The following is a 16,734-nucleotide window of genomic DNA, read 5'->3' on the forward strand; positions in this document are numbered from 1 at the left end:
AGATTTTAATACGGTGGGCGGGCTCCCGATTCCTAGGGCCAACCGCCAAACGAATTATTGCTTTCCGGCATGATGACATTGGTAACGTGACCCGGCATCATCACACCTGATAATACGTCACCACAGGCATGGTACAATCCCATTTTGCAGCGTATTAGTCAGATCTCACTGTTGTGAGGGGGATTCACACTCTGGGTGAAGCCTCAGCCAAACTCGTAACATTTCTGCTCCTAAAATGTAATAATCATTTGAGTAAATAAATGAAGCCATGCGTGTTGGTACCCCAGCCTTATTATTTGGCTCTGGATTGCACACTGCAAAGTGGGTACCCCTCCAAATCAGGTACACAGGCAGTTGCCTAATTTTGCGATCTCAGCCTGCTGCTGGAGAGGTACCACACAAATGGCAGGTCCTTGCAAACCAATGCCAATAGCGTGTTTCAATAAGTCAGTGCTGATGAACATCCTAATCCTTATACAACACAGGAATCAGAGGCCAGGCCAAAGTTATACCAGGATTTATTATATGTGGCTGGGTTGTGGCTAAGCATAGATTGCTTTTGGAGGAGATCTGCTTTTCTGAGGGTCCAAAAATATTGCCTCTCCCTTCCAGCCATATGGTGTTTTACATTGTTAGCAATTATATCACTAAATAGCATTGCAACAGTAAAAAATCCAAATTCAAGTAGTAAAGCTTGGCAATGGCAGCAAAGATCTCAACCCATATTGCAAAATAGAGAATCGTGGAGCATTGGTGGTCCCATTAAAAACATATTTTGATGTTAGACTTTAAGCTGACTCCAAGCCAGCTTTTATCTTTGTGCTCAGTGACATTTAAAAATAACTGCAGTCATACTAACTTTATCCCTTTAAGTTTACAAGTAGCTTCAGCCCAAGGGACATGACATATTTTCTGATAACATGAATATTTATCACTGATCACCACTTTGTGATTTGGGGTTATTTGTTCATCTGCAATACTTATGTCTTCTTTTCTTTTTTTATAATCTCTTAGTTACACAAGAGTATCATAGGCGCGCTAATTTATACATTTGTTTGATGTTTTAAAAACATTACAAATAAAGTTTTGAAGAGACACCATAGAACTTTCTTTCCCAAGATAAGAAATGCGATAGGGTTGAGTTTGACTTTTCACAGTGTAGAAGTCGAGGCAAAATCTTTTACCAAAAGTGCAGCTGTCAAGATGGCTGAAAAAAACATTTACAAAAATAGTGCAGTCACAGAAAGTCAATCATTCTCGCTGTTGGAATGCTTCAGCGGCTGCTTAACTATCTTCCTTATGTTGCTGTCAGTCAAAATCAAAGTGCTTTTCCTTTACGTTTTAGACAAAGATGGCGATACGCAGTGTTTGGATTTATGCTTCTGCAGGCAAGTTTTTATTGTATTATTAGGATATTTCATTAATACTTGAAACATTGGGTTCGATGTATACATAAATATTATATATATCTATACAGTGGTAAAAAAACAAATGCTAAGTTGCTGCACAAACATACTCATTTTGAGATATGTATATACATATATAATATATATGTGTATATATGTATATATATATATATCTCAAAGTGAGTATGTTTTGTGCAACATTTACATTTTTTTACCATTGTATTCAGTTTCTGAACAGAAAATGAATTGAATACTGTTGTTGCAATAATACTTGAATTCACTCCAAATTCAAAATGCCTTTGATGAAGTATTTTCCTGTATTTAGCATTATTAAAGTTTATTTTAATCAACTACATTTTGAGTAGATGATCAGGGTGCGTTGTACACAGAAGCATGTCAGAAGGAGGATTTTTTTTTTAAATACTGCTATTATTAAATTGCTCCTTTGGTTACATTGTGGCCTATGTATTTCAAGCAATAATTACTAGTAAACTACTAGGAAGAAATAATGCAATGATGCAGAAGCATTTATGTCTTACAGAGTTTTTGAACTACTGTTATTAGTCAAAGATATTTGACAAGAAGCAGTATGTACCAACAAAAATAGCACACAACATAATTGGTAAATGAAGTGGTTTAGTTTAGGTGGCCGAATCCAAGAGATACAAAATATTTTTTAAAATACATATCCCCATGTTGTGACTATTTTAATATTTCTGCTTGGTTGATCGTTAGGTCATAATACCACCTGTAACCTGCAATAGATTATTTAGTAAGCAAAAATAATGGGCAAGATTTCTAGGCCCCAATGGGGCAAGTGGGGAGGTGGGGCAGGTGCAAAAATTCATACCACCATCCGGTCTGTCAGTTTGTAGGCTCCATCCTGCCCCCCGGACATTTTCTTGGAGGTGGGATTGGTGTTGGCAGAGCTACCCATCCACAAGCGGCAGGTAGTCAATTAACAATCTTAAAGGCCTATTAAGGTCCATTGTTAGGGACCGGCTGGAAGTGGCCCCCAGACCAGGCCAGCTGCATAGAAGCAGCTTCCCGACGGCAGACTGGGGGATCAGCACTCTGGGCAGGCTTTGAGGCCCTCACTATCTGCCTGATCACAGCTGCGGTCACAGGCCACCCCGTGGAAAGGTTTCCCCTCCACAACGATGACCTGGCTGCTACACTTTTAACTTTAAAAATTTGTTGGAGAGAGGGTGCCTCAAAATTGAGCTGTCCTTTATCTCCCTTATTGAAATGTCAGGTTTCACTTCCTTCAGTGTTGGAGGGCCTCCCGTTGGGCCCACCGTTTCTGAGTGCTTGCCCACCATCCGTAACTTGACAGCGAGTCTGTCCTTTAAACACAAATTGACCATTTCAGAGGAAATCGCTGCCAAGTGACTGTTTCCCCACACAGTGCGGGGCTGTGACCCCCATTTGACCCTCACATCGTGGCCCTGATCCACTGTGGATATAAAGAACCAAGAAATGATGTTAAAATTGTCCAAGACACTGTACGCAACAGCTGGAGAATTCCCAGCAGCTTATGGAACTTATATGATAAGAATAATTATTTTCAGCCAGAGGGTGGTTAGAATTTAGCACAATTGGCTAGCAAAGGGAAAGTACAGCAAAATTTTAAAGACTTTTACGAAGGAAGTTGTTTCAACCTCCTATTTTTGCATTGAAATTTGAGCCCTTAACTTCAGTATTGGCTTCAACCTCTCGTAACGATTGAACGTTGGATCCCAACTCAGGCTCTTGACTTTTAGCAAGTACCTTTAGTAGTCTTAACAGTCTCTTGCTGTGTTGTTACACCTGATTACAATCTTACAACATAGGAATGACTCATCTTATCTGACCATGGTAAGAAATGCATGATTCAAGGATTAAGCTGATTCGCAGTTACACCTGATACAATGTTACATTCCAAAATAGGTAAATTAATGCAGTGCGATCCTTTTAACACGTTATACTTTCCTATCACATTCCTGTTTATATGAGTTTTGCAAGCTCAGCTTAATAGTTCTGTTACCATGCCAGCAGTCCAAACTTTTGGAATAATTCAAAACATAATCACACAGCAAAAGGACTGCTTTGCCTGGGAAAGACAGTACTCTTGTACTCTTTAATTCACCATTTAAGCTTTGAGTGCACCTTGGTGTTTCCTTTGTTTTGTAGTAACCTATGAATTCTCAAATTACCATCTTGGACAAATACCAAAACGCAGAACTGTGATCAGCCTTAAGGGAGAATTAATCATGGTTTTCCAACATCTTACCTGAATTCGATGGAGGCAATGGGGATCTCACCCGTGAACTGGGGAGACCCCCACATCACCTCTTTTTGGGAAGGCCCGCCATTTTGATTGCCAATCAGACACTTAACTGTACAGTGCCCTGGGGGCAGAAGCACCGCCTACTGAGAGCTGCCAGCCAATTAGAGGCCGGCGACTCTACTGAACGGCAGCGCCACTGGGAAGGCGGTGGCTGCTGACGGCGTGTCGTTCCCGAGGCCCAGGATCATCCCCGGATCCCAAGCTGCAGGTGAGTGGTGGCAGGAGGGAGTCACGGGGTGGGGGACGCAGGGGAGGTGGGTCTGCAGCAAGGGCAGGAGGGGCTCTCGCAGCGGGCCCCCCTTCTTGATGCAAGGTCCCTCAATCAGTCACTTTGAACAAGGCACCTCCCTGCACAGTTTTGCTTGTTGTAGTTCCAACATGGCGACCTCCCCCCGCCCCCCCCTTCCACCCGCTACCGGGTTAATTCCAGCAGTGGCAGGCTGAGGCCGTCAAGCGGGCATTAATTGTCCACTTAAGAGCCTCAAATAGTGGCAGGATGAGAAGGCAATCCACAGGGTGGAAGCAGGAAGGTGGCAGAGTCCCCAGTTGCCATGGTCTCACCTGATTAAATGCCCCCCACCACCAAAGTCGCAACGGGGGAGGGCATTAAATTCTTCCCCACTAGTTATTAAACCTAAAAAGATCCAAAAATCCTTCAGAATACAGAACATAAATTTCCTATTGGCAGGAGGAAGGTTAATTTAAATAGTCCATGCGCACATTAAGCTTTGAAAATTATAAAGGCCAATTCTCAGGCGATATGCTCAGAAACAATGGGCTTCATTATATTGTTACAGAGAGGAGGGGGGTTAATTTAAACAGCACTAATTTCTCCTCTCACCACCCATCCCTAAACAGAAAGGTGTTTTAGATTTGCTTCCCCCCTTCTTAAGGTGTATTTCCCAACCCCTCAGTTTTGATGTGATCTAATTTCTATTAATAACCTCACAGCAAACTCGGGATAGGATGAACTTAAAGGGTTAGTTTAGTTGCACACATTGAAAATGTAGGAGGAGGGTTGTTGCCTCCTTTGCATTCATACTGTAAAAGAGGGATAGAGAAGAGAAAGATTTACAGTGCAGAGACCACAAGGAAAAGAAATAGTGTTTCATGTGAGTTCCAGAGTCCAGAACCAAAGTCCAATGAGATATTCCTTCACGGAGGTCGATTAGCTGAAAAATGATGCTGGATAATTCACTTTTCCAGTTGTGTTGACTTCACATGATGAGATAGGCATGTCGAAATGATTCAGTCTTGTAGGTGATGGTTCAGGAATTCTAGTAGAAGCAGTGCAGGTGGGGCCAGATGTCCAATTTGGGCCAGAGCTCCTTGTCTGTGAAGCTGCTAGTTAGATGGCAAAATGTCAAACAGACTTTGCAGCACAGCAAGGCAACATACTGGTTCCACAAACCAGAGGTCCATGTCACTTGACTCCCACCTCTTCACACAGTCTTTGACAAAGGGTATATATCCCTCATCTGAGTCCTTGAGGTTGTTGAATGTCTCAGCCATTAAGAATTGAAAGGAAGGTCACAGGCCATTTATCTTAGCAGACAAGCAGACTCCTGTTGGCCAGCCTGGGTTATGAAATGCAGAGCTTTGTATAACTCTCTTTAAATTTGGTCTGTGAAGCCCACAATGTATCGTTAGTGGCTCTTCAGAGATAATGAGGTGCAAGTTTCCACGATACTGCCAGGTAGCTCCTTTTGTTCGAAGGTCACAGACAGACATAGATTCAGCCATTTTTGGGTCTTTGCCTGTTGTTTGTCACTGTACTTTTGCATTGTAAAACTTTGAAGAGCGCTGATCCAAGGAGAAGCTGCTGAAGAAAACAAACACCTATTTGGTTGAGCTGGCATCAAGCACAAGATCTCTCTGGCTCACACCTTCCATATTTATAATAGCAGGAGCTGTCTCCTCATGGCAGGCCAAACAGTAGAGGTTGCATGGTTTCTATCATTCTAGTTTCTCACTCACTAGTGTGCAGCCCTCTTCTTTAAGAATTGTCACGAAGCTATTAATGTATATAATATTTTGGAAAATGTTTTTCTTTTAAAATAGAGGTTTAGGGCAGAATTTTCTGCCTACTGGGCAAGCGGGCCCGAGTGCGCTCTTTTGCGCATGTGCACGAAAGAGCGTACATCTCCCTGAGGCTAAGTGCTGCCTCAGGGAGATCGCTTACACTTGTTCAAACATTAAAAATAGAAAAATAAAAAAATCCTCAACATGTCCCCCTCATGTGACAATGTCACACGAGATGGGACATGTTAATAAATTTCACTAAAACTTTATTAAAGTTTTTTAAACCCTACATGAAGCCTCATCCAGCTGGTGGATGAGGTTTCATGTTTTCTCAGAAGCCGGCCGGGGCTCCTGGCCTGCCCACCAGCCTTCAGGTTGGATGGGTTGGTCCATTAATTGTTTTAATTATCCTGTCAATGGCCTCAATTGGCCATTGACAGGTCGGTGGGTGCACAGCTGATTTCACTGCGCCCCCGCCTTCCTGAAAATTTAAATGGGGTGCGATGACATCTGGGGTTTCCCCCGACATCCTGTGTCATTTTGCACATCGGCGAGCAGGCCCCGCCCCCTGCTTGCTGATGGCAAAATCCAGCCCTTAGTCTGTGGGTGTGTCTTAATTGGATTAAAGAGTGCTTTGATGTGTACTAGTTTTGATATGTGACAGAGATAGAGTGCAATTGCATTTTTTAAATAGAGCACTCCAGAAGTAGGGTGAAAACTGACACCTATCTAGCAGCTACCAAACAATATGTTTATATTACAAATAAAATTGGTACTATGAAAGTTTCATTGTTTAAAGGTAAAGTTCAAAGAGGCTGGTGAGACAATGAGAATTTGAATTCAATCAGTGGTGGTAGGCATAACTTCAGCAGTTTTCGGGTGTGCAGAGCAGAGGTAATGTGAGATCTAAAGGCAGCTGCAAGCCTCCCACTGGCTCCACAGCAACCATGTGAAAAGAACCTCATTTTGAATTTGTGAGGTGAAAATGCTTTGCCTGGTGGTTGGTTAAGTCTATGGTTTGCTGTTGCCCTAATGGAGATTAGTTTGGGAATTTGCTAAAAGTTATGATAGTAGTAATTTGTAGCCATGTATATATATATCTTAACCTGTGTAAATTAATAAAATGTTTCATTTAGTTTAATGTAAAACCTCGAGAACTGAAGGTCTGATTCCTGAATTTAGAGTCGCATCTCAAACGTAACACTTAAAATTATAGGTTATGACAGTTGTTTAAGGTTTTCCTCTGGGATTTTTACATAACTCCGCTTTACCAGCTGCATCGGTCATAACAGAATAAAACAAACACTTTCAGCATTTGGATTCAACATTAATTGCAACTTAGAACCCAGCCTACAATCCAGCCTGTGTGTATGGAGGACCAACTCTATGCCTGCTACAAGCTGCAACACCGCATTTTTTCTACCTCATTTCATAATCTCAAGTGTTAAATTAAGACATAATTTACATTTACCTTTTGCTAATGTAATCAATGCAAGTAAGTCATAATTAATTCTGATTAACATGTGATTAACTAAACTGCACCATAGGAAGTCCTGTGCCTCAGTAGGTGGCCTTTGAGTCTGAAACTCCAAGTCCCACTCCAGGACTTGTTTGCGATGGAAGGTGCGTTCATGAGTGGTTCAACAGGCTGTTAATCAGCCTGCTAATCCTTGCAACACTTTCCCACTATTCTCCAAAAGGAAAAAAAGTGTGTGAAGATAAAACAAAATAAACAAACTGCATTAGTAGACCATCCAGCAGGATAGCTGAGATTTTCTGAATCCGTGGTACATCCAGTGGAGCACGGCAGGTTTTGGCATCCACCTACTCCTGAATAAAGTGCATTCCTGCAGTAGTGTTAAAATGACACTAAAACATTGCTGCAACACCCTGCTGGGCAGAGATTTTGGGGAATTGTCCAATATTCTGCCCTCAACAAGAATTATCCCAGTGAACTAGCATAGGAGAGGAAAATTATCCTTGTAAATAATAATTTTCAAACTATTACTACATGTTCTCTAACACAATACATTACGTTAAGAACAAACTAAACAGTGTAAAGTACAATCAATAATTTCTTTATAATACATTCCTAATTTAAAAAAAGCTGTGTCCATCCAAAATAATTTTCAAAAAGCGTGTTTCTTATATTTGTCTAATCATTTGTTCTGCTTTGCAGTATTCCTTACTACAATATGTTCCGTAATCGCTGAACAGACTGCAAATTCCCTTGTAGGGGTTTTATTTCTCCATGTGTTGAAGAGGGACTCCTATCAAGAAGGATTTCGTTCCTTCCAGGAAACATATGGTGAGCAAAGCAATCCTACTTAATGTTTTCTTATGGCGTATTTACACTCCAACTTCAACATAAGTGTAGTGATTTTACCCATGCACTGACGCTGAACTGGCTGTGTAAACCCAGGGGCAGGGCCAAACATCAAAAGAAGTGAAATGATTTGAGTTTGAACACAATATGGTGTCAAACTTGGTTTGCAAAGAACTCTGAAGTTTGTCAAATGCTCTGTAAACTGATCCAATCATAATATAAATATTTAGAGAGCAGAGATCCTCCCCTCTCTTTGGGAAGACAGCTTTGATGCTGCAGTCGTATTACATAGAGCTCTCTTCAAAGTGGGAGAGTTACATTTCCAGCCAGGCAGATAGCAAGCAATGTAAATGAAGTTCTGTCTGCCTGGAAATGCCAGTCTGAGATTGGAAACTGCGATGTAAATGCGTCCTTTATGTACGGTAGCCTAGATATGCAGCTAAACAACAAACTACACTTTCAATAAGATTTGGGTATAAACAACAGTAGCACAGCATTAATTGAGTTCCTCGGGTTTGCAAAAATATTTTCAAAGCTTCAATGCTCAATTTTGAGAAAAATGTTTTTAAGAGACTTTGAGTGAATCTGTTTTGTAATACAAGGATCGATTTTGTCTTCAGCTCTGAGTCTGTTCCAAATGTTTAATAATTGGAGAAAATCATATCCTAATGTTCAAGTGTAAATAACATTTAGTTTTCCAGTAAATTTGTGTAATTATTCACAGCAGCAGATGCATCTCAGATGTGGCTAGAGAGGATGCAAGAGGTGAGATAGGAAATTTAGCTAAGATATATTTAAAGGGATGGCAACAATTAATGGGATATGTCACAATTGGAGGATGAAGGTTTCTAAAAAAACCTTTGGAAAGCCTCAGAAGGTATCTTTGCCAAAGGCTATTAATTTGTGGCAAAATGAAGGGAATGGGATCCCAGATACAAAGGTGAGTCTGCAGACATGTGAACAATTAGCTCAACACTTTGTCCCTATTTGAAGGCTCTTAAAGTCAAGGTGGTGTTGCATGAGCTCTTTGTGGGCAGGATTGCATTGTGACAATTCCACAGTTTCATCCACCTGAGTCAGTGTTGCAGATAAAGGTTCAGTCAAGTTTCCATCTATAGCTAACTGTCGCTTCACTGTCCCCTACATGTGGCAGCCCTGTTACACTTGGTGGATGTAGATATCTTTGCAGACCCTGAGAAGGCAGCCAATCAGACAATACAGGCTCTTGATCACACTGGCATTCTTTCCTCATGCAGTAAACATGTAAAGCATGAGATTCCGTGACCTGGGTGCTTCTAAGGAACCAGCGAGCAGCACACTTGGACAGGCATTCACATATTATAGAGAACCATTGGGGCATCTGTTCACACATCCATTGAAAAGTGAATCCTCCACCAGCACTACATCTGCTGGAGTGAGATAGTTTCACCATTTTCGGAAAGTGTAGATGCTGACAGGATGGCCTGCCTAGAGCTCCTCTCACTTTCTTTTTTTTTAATATTTTGAAATAGTTTTTGATTTTTATTTACAGTTCAGGAAATGAGATTTCTTTGCCATAAATCTAAGATAAAGGCAATAAATCTAGTCACTAATAAATACAATCTGGAATTCAGGAGAAACTTCTTTACTGAGTGGTTAAAATGTGGAATTTGTTCTCACAAGGGATAGTTGAGGGGAATATATAGATGCATTTAAGGTGAGGTTAGATAAACATGAGGGAGAAATGAATTGAATGCTGAAAGGGGTAGATGCAAAGGTGTACGAGGAGGCTTCGTGGTGCTTAACTGCTGAATTAGCCTAACACTTTGTCCCTATTTGAAGGCTGAAAAGCCTGTTTCTATGCTGTACATTCTATGTAATTTTATGTGACACAGAATCCTCACATCACCTCACAAGGGTCACCAAGGCTCACTAAACTCATCAAGGTTCCTTTGACAGCACCTTCCAAACTCGTAACTTCTACCACCTAGAAGGGCAAGAGCAGCAGATCCATTGGAACACTACCACCTGCAAGTTCCCCTCCAAGCCGCACACCATCCTGTCTTGGAAATATATCACCATTCCTTCACTGTCGCTGGATCAAAATCCTGGAACTCCCTTCCTAACAGACTGTAGGTGTACCTACATCAGATGGGCTGCAGCGGTTCAAAGCGGCAGCTCACCACCACCTTCTCAAGGGCAATTAGGGATGGGCAATAAATGCTGGCCAAGCCAGTGATGCCCACATCCCATGAATGAATACATTTTTAAAAATAATAAAAAGGTAGATATGAATTAGATGTTTTACAGTTATCATTTTGGCACAGAAGAAGCTTCATGTTCATTATTACATAGGTCCTATCCTTTTCAATGTAAAATTGACATTTACTTCTTATTTCAATCTCAACTTTCCATCTTAGGTATAATTACCAATACTCCTATCACGTTCAGCACCAACCTAGATGATCACCCTGATCGACCACGATGGCTTCGCTTTACTCAGCGGACTGCATACCATGATGGAATGCTTTATGGCTCACCAACCTTGGAAGATATTGGACAGAGAATAATTGAAGTAATACATTTTTTGCACAGGCACCAGATAGTTCCTTAACATTTTGATAATATGCGTACAACATTCAATAAAACTTTCAGTCTAAGTATGATGTACTCATAATTAACCATTATTTATAATTCTAGCTCACTGCCACTGTACTTTATGGCAAGTATTCAATAACCAGAATACCTGAGTCAAATAAAGGATGTCAAGTGTTCTTGATCTAAACTCACTTTTCTATATGTTGTGTCTAGCATAGCATATTATACTTAATGAAATAGGAAGATTCATTCAGATTGACATACTGCTCTCAACAACGTAAATGTACTGTAATATTTAATCTTTAGTGACAAAAATAAAAATGCTCATGTGTAATTATAGTTCAAAACATATCCCTAATTTGTACTGGGTGTTGGACCGCTTTCTTGTTCTATTTTCTTTCATTACTTTAAACACAAACATTAGCTGCAACAACTGCAGAATTAGATCTTTGTTTTTTATGAGCTCACATTGCACAATCTGACATGAATGCTCAATCAAATTATATAATATGATTCTATTTAATTAACTGACTCTTTATTATTGTGTTCAGGATGCACTATAAGAACTCAGATACTATGCTGTATAACTCCAGCCTGGCTACAGAAAATACAGAAATTTTTTTCAGTAATTTATATAGATTCTTCTTTTCCTACCTATTTCTATTATTTTAAAATCTACAACTAATACCTTGTTAGTCTTTCCACCCCACCCCCACTAGAGCTGTACCTTGAGTATCCTGCCATCCATTCTTAATTAGCACTTTTCTTAGATAATATCACCACCTTCAACACCTCTTTGATCCTTTTGTCTGTGACATCTTTTAATTATCTGCTCCTATCACTGCTTGCTTGTCCCCAGTTGAAGGGTCAGTCACGAGGGGACATAAGTTCAAGGTGAGGGGCAGGAGGTTTAGGGGGGATGTGAGGATCTCTCTCCCCCCGCCCCCCACCTTAAACCAGCTTATATTTCACCTCTCTCCTAACTATACTTCAGTTCTGTTGAAGGGTCATGTGGACCCGAAACGTCAGCTCTTTTCTTCTCGACCGATGCTGCCAGACCTGCTGAGTTTTTCCAGGTAATTCTGTTTTTGTTACAGAAATGGTAGTTTGCCCAAAACACTTCTACCAATTTTACCTTTCATCTCTACATTCCATGCATACCAAGATTAAACTGCAATACATTAAATGACACACAATTCAGACTTCAGGTAACATGGAGCCAAGAAGATACATTCATGTTCATCTCAATCTCTCCCAGTCATTCTGTTATCATGGTTATATGGCCCACTTAAGATCTTTAATCACTTTATTACTATAAATGCTGACCAAACAACATGCACTAAACTCTCAAGACTTGGATGAGTGACCTTCCCATTCCTTCAGCATCGCATCCAAAGCATCCCTGTTCAATTCTAAGATAAAAGCAAAAAACTGAGGATGCTGGAAATCTAAAACAAAAATAAATATACCTGGAAAAACTCAGCAGGTCTGGCAGCATCTGTGGAGAGGAACACAGTTAATGTTTCGAGTCCGTATGACTCTTCAACTGTTGAAGGGTCATACGGACTCGAAACGTTAACTGTGTTCCTCTCTGCAGATGCTGCCAGACCTGCTGAGTTTTTCCAGGTATTTTTATTTTTGTTTTTATCCCTGTTCAACTATCGTTTTAACTATCGTGTACTGATCCCACATACAATGGGATACCATAAGTCACAGCATATAAGTCGACACGGCATATAAGCCAACCCCATTTTTCCAGCCCCAAAAATCACGTTTTTGCATATACTCGGCATGTAAGTCAACCCTCCTTTTCAGTTACAACATGTGATACTCCCATTAATAGTCAGCCTCAATTTTTCACCTCATAAATGCATATTTTACTTACCAGTCTCTTATAACTGGGCACAAGGGACCAAGCTAGCGACAACCAAGCTAGCGACAGGGGCCGTGTTGCAAAAACGTATCGGAGTTTTCAATGCACTCACTCTTTGCATTGGATGCCGATGATGTTCCAAAGTGGCAACCGCCCACACCGACAGCAGAGGTTCACTTTTATACATAAGTCGACACCCATTTTTTGGAGGGGCTTCAAAAGTTGCCTTATACGCCGACATCTATGGTGCACTGAAATACATGAATAGTGTTAACCCACGCTAGACATCAAAAATACTGCATAACATATACAATTTCTGAGGTTAACTGTTGTTTCCCTTTGATTAGGTTACCGCTTATAATAGGAAAACGTTTGAGACAACGAGTCAAAACATCATCATTACTGTCGAAAAGCCAATAGGTGAGATCCTATAATATTAATTATTTATTTGAGAATTGAGATGTTTGATTGGCTTAGAGAAACAAATCTTTTCTATTACGTGAGCACAGTTCTTTTGTGATGTTGCTCACAGGTATTTGAGGCTTAAAGGTGCTATATAATTGCACCTTGTTGCTGGTATTGAGCTTGCTATGCTGTATGTTACGCATATCGAGATTGTGTTGCTATTTAAGTTTCTCATCAAAGTTGTGCCTACAACATTTTGTTTGGACAATGAGGTAATTCTTTTGAGTACATAGCAGTAGGGTCACATCAAATCATTGATTTATGAGTTTCCCCACTACTGTTGCCTGGTCATAAAATAAGCCCAAATGAATGAACCTGCTTTATTTACAGTGTGTTCATTTATTTGAGGATCCACTTTATTTTGACTTTTAGGCATTGTATAAGCTGATGAGCTAACAGAGAATTGCACTCTTTGAAAAAAACATTGCATAGGTTTTCCTGAGCAAGCCACAACCAATAGATAAAACACATCACTTGGCTTGGATATCAATAATTTTGATTTTATTTTTTCTCATTAAAGCAGCCCCATCATATAAATTTCTGTAACTAGACCGGTTGATTTAGTTTGAAGAAATTCTGGTTTCATTAAGAACATAAAGACACTTACTGCAAGGCAGACATTGGGAAATTAACTTGATTAGCAGTGAAAACAGGAAAGGGCAGCATTTTCTAGAAATGGCCAGAATTAGCAAGTGTGACCAAAGTATATGATGGCCATGCATGTTTTTGGCACAGAAAAAGACAGATGCTACTCTGGGTCATTAAGGTCATACTTGTATGAAAACCAAAAAATATTTGCACCAGAGGCTGTTAGGTCATTGGGATTTGGACAAGGGAGAAGAAGGCAAGGCCAAACGTCCTGGATGGTCTTTTTTGTTATTCCTTCACATGACGTGGGCATCACTGGCTAGACATTTGTTGCCCATCCCTAATTGCCCTTCAGACGATGAGGGTGAGGCGTCTTCTTGAACCACTGCAGTCCATATTATGTAGGTACACCCATAGTGCTGTTTGGAAGGAAGTTCCGGGATTTTGACCCGGAGACAGGGAAGGAACAGCCAATATTTTTCCAAGTCAGGATGTAAGGCCAAGAGGTTTTTTTTAAGCTATTAGGGAACATGAACTTTTTAGATGTTTATTGTGACAAAGAATGGAGCATTTTTGTTTGCTATTACCTTTCTAATGGTTCCTTCCATTCAGTCGGAGGACGTAAAGTTATTTCAAAACATGAAATTATGTCCTGAGTCTAACTCAATAGAAAGGTGCAGGGTGGTAGGCTGGGAAAGAGCATGTTGCAGCATTCCTAATGTGGAAGGGGGGGCAGGAATCTCAGTCAGGGTGGTGCATGGGCCCAGGTCTCACCAATCAAATTTCCTGACACAATTTCAGCATCAAGTACAGGTGGAATCGCAGAGGAGAATTCTTCTTTATATCGAATGTTGTTTGAATGCTTAAATATTTATTCCCACTTTAACTGATGTGAGGGTCTGGTCTCCTGGCAAGCAATACAAAGCGGACAATACAGAACAATCCATATCGGTTTACACTTATAATTTGCCAGCCATATATAATGTATTACATGAAATGCACTCTTAAATATAGACTATTGATTTTCATTCTCCTATTTGCAGACATTGGCCTCAAAATTGAATGATGCTGTGCCTATTTCACAGCTGTAAAAGGGCATCAAATTTCTAATATGGTGGGTAGAGCACACATGCATTCTGAGTGGGACGTGCGCTTCCCACCATATTGATAAAGGCATCAAGGGGCATCGGGGTCCAAGTCTGAAACAAGGTTATGTTCTTTGCATGTGCAAACCCACTGCAGGCCAGCAACGGGCAGCTATATTTTGTTTTCAAATTAAATGGAGCTGGGAGGTGTCGGAGCACCCCTCGCGACTCCAAGTTAAAATCACAGGCTACTGTTGGCCGCCACTGAGTAACCCCCTCCTCCAGCCCGCACCGATTGCTACTTTTCCCTCCCAAAAGCTGGCTGACCCTGCTACTCCCCCATATAATCACACACCTCCCTCCCTGTGCTGATCGCACTGCCCACACCCCGGTTACCCCTTTTTTGCAAGACCCACACGCATTGCTGTCAGCAGTCCGAAATACAAATTGTCTTTACCAGTCACCTCCCTGGGAATGCCCAGCAGACCCCCCCCCCCCTCCAATCAGAATGTACATGAGGCCTGAGACCCCATATCGAGTGGGCCTTGGACCTACCCTCTCTTGAGCAAACCAGCATCTAGGTCTTATAGTTTTTGAGTCCCAAATGAAAGTCTAAAAAAGTTATGTTGACAACCGATCACTTCTTTCTCACTCCTATACCTTCTCCTCTTGGGTAAGCAAAGTGAAAATACTTCAACATTTACCCCAACACTTCTACGCAAAAGGGATGCCTTTTGTATCACTTACCCCTCTGGGAAAGGATCTGTCTGGTGTTGTTTCAGCAAGATGTAATGCAGCAGTCAATGTAGGCAAAATCAGCTGTTAATTCTTTTGCAGGGGAACTTTGCTCATATTTGTTAGTCAAGTTAAATTAAAGTTCTTTCTTGCTACAGGGTTGAACTTGCCATACCAGGTTGAATTCTTTGTGAAGAACAGAGATGTGGAGGAGGTATTGCCCCTGGATGTTCAAAAGCACTTCATGGACAGAGTGCAGAGCATTTGGGAATCTAATCCTTTGACCATAATCAACATCACTTCTGCATTAGACAGAGGAGGCCGAGTCCCACTGCCTATTCAAGGACGGAAAGAAGGGTGAGACAATGTGTATCCATTTGAAAAACATTGTGGGTGAAGTCAGTGCAGTGCCTGTGCATTTTTTTTCTGGGTGAAAAGGCAATAGGGGGGAAAACCATCTGGCTAGCTATTGCCATTATCTATAATTTTGACAGCAGCTACCAGATTAAAAGCACAAAGGACAATTTCTCATTCCCATTGCACTGCCAAACAGGGGTTCTGAAGTTCTGGGTTCTCTGCTGAAGCTCATCCGTTCTGGGAGTGCAGGGAATTGGCCACCTCCTGTGCTGAACCAGCTGACAGTGCTGTTGCCTGGGGGATGGGAGGGGGGGATGGTTGGGTATGGATGAAATGGCTCGAGTTTTATTTTTTGTGGTCCTAGGAGAAGTATTCCTGCTCCTCCTGGCCCCCCCAAAATAGCTAACTATGCCCTGGGCCATTTTGTGAACAGCTTCCAGTGTTCCCTTTTAGTGTATACTTCGCCCATTTGTATCTCAAAATTTCAAACAGGGCCCTGTATGCATCACAAGATCCGGATTTGCAGAATGTAATGAGGCTCCTGTCCGACTCAGGCTCATACTTGGGCTGTCCTTCTTTAAAGGACTTGGCAAAACGGCAGTTGGCATGACCGGAGCGGGTACGGAGCGTTAAGAGCACCACTCCAATTTCAAAAATCCATTTTCACCCAGCATACCGAGTTAAAATTGGTCCTACAAATGCTGCCACTTAAGGTACATTTTGCAGCCACTGCTCGTGAAAAGGCAAAGGGTAGAAAGTCTATTAAATGGTAGCACAACAGCCATTTTTTAATTATCTCCTCCCTAAAACTAATAGTCCTGATCATAAAAGACAAGACCTATGCCCAACACTTTAAAAAAATGAACTAGGTTTAAGGCTCATCTCGAGTTGGCATTATTCCTACCTGTATTTTAAGACTGGTAATTCTACCAATCTACTGTGCTGTCTCTGACTATTTGTTGGTTTTTTAA

The 16,734-nt window shown here is 41.1% G+C and overlaps 1 protein-coding gene across 1 annotated transcript in view; it reads left to right on the forward strand.

Moving 5' to 3' along the window:
• Positions 1–1,351: 1,351 nt before the first annotated feature.
• Positions 1,352–16,734, forward strand: part of sgca (sarcoglycan, alpha) — a gene marked incomplete at its 3' end in the record, with an annotated part of 46,299 nt that continues 30,916 nt past the window's right edge. Inside the window, 5 exon segments of the mRNA XM_078529148.1 lie at positions 1,352–1,388; positions 7,937–8,065; positions 10,483–10,637; positions 12,881–12,953; positions 15,565–15,763. Coding sequence (XP_078385274.1) covers positions 1,352–1,388; positions 7,937–8,065; positions 10,483–10,637; positions 12,881–12,953; positions 15,565–15,763 — 593 coding nt within the window.

The sequence above is a fragment of the Cetorhinus maximus genome, chromosome 25, assembly GCF_964194155.1.
Source record: "Cetorhinus maximus chromosome 25, sCetMax3.hap1.1, whole genome shotgun sequence".
Lineage (NCBI taxonomy): Eukaryota > Metazoa > Chordata > Chondrichthyes > Lamniformes > Cetorhinidae > Cetorhinus > Cetorhinus maximus.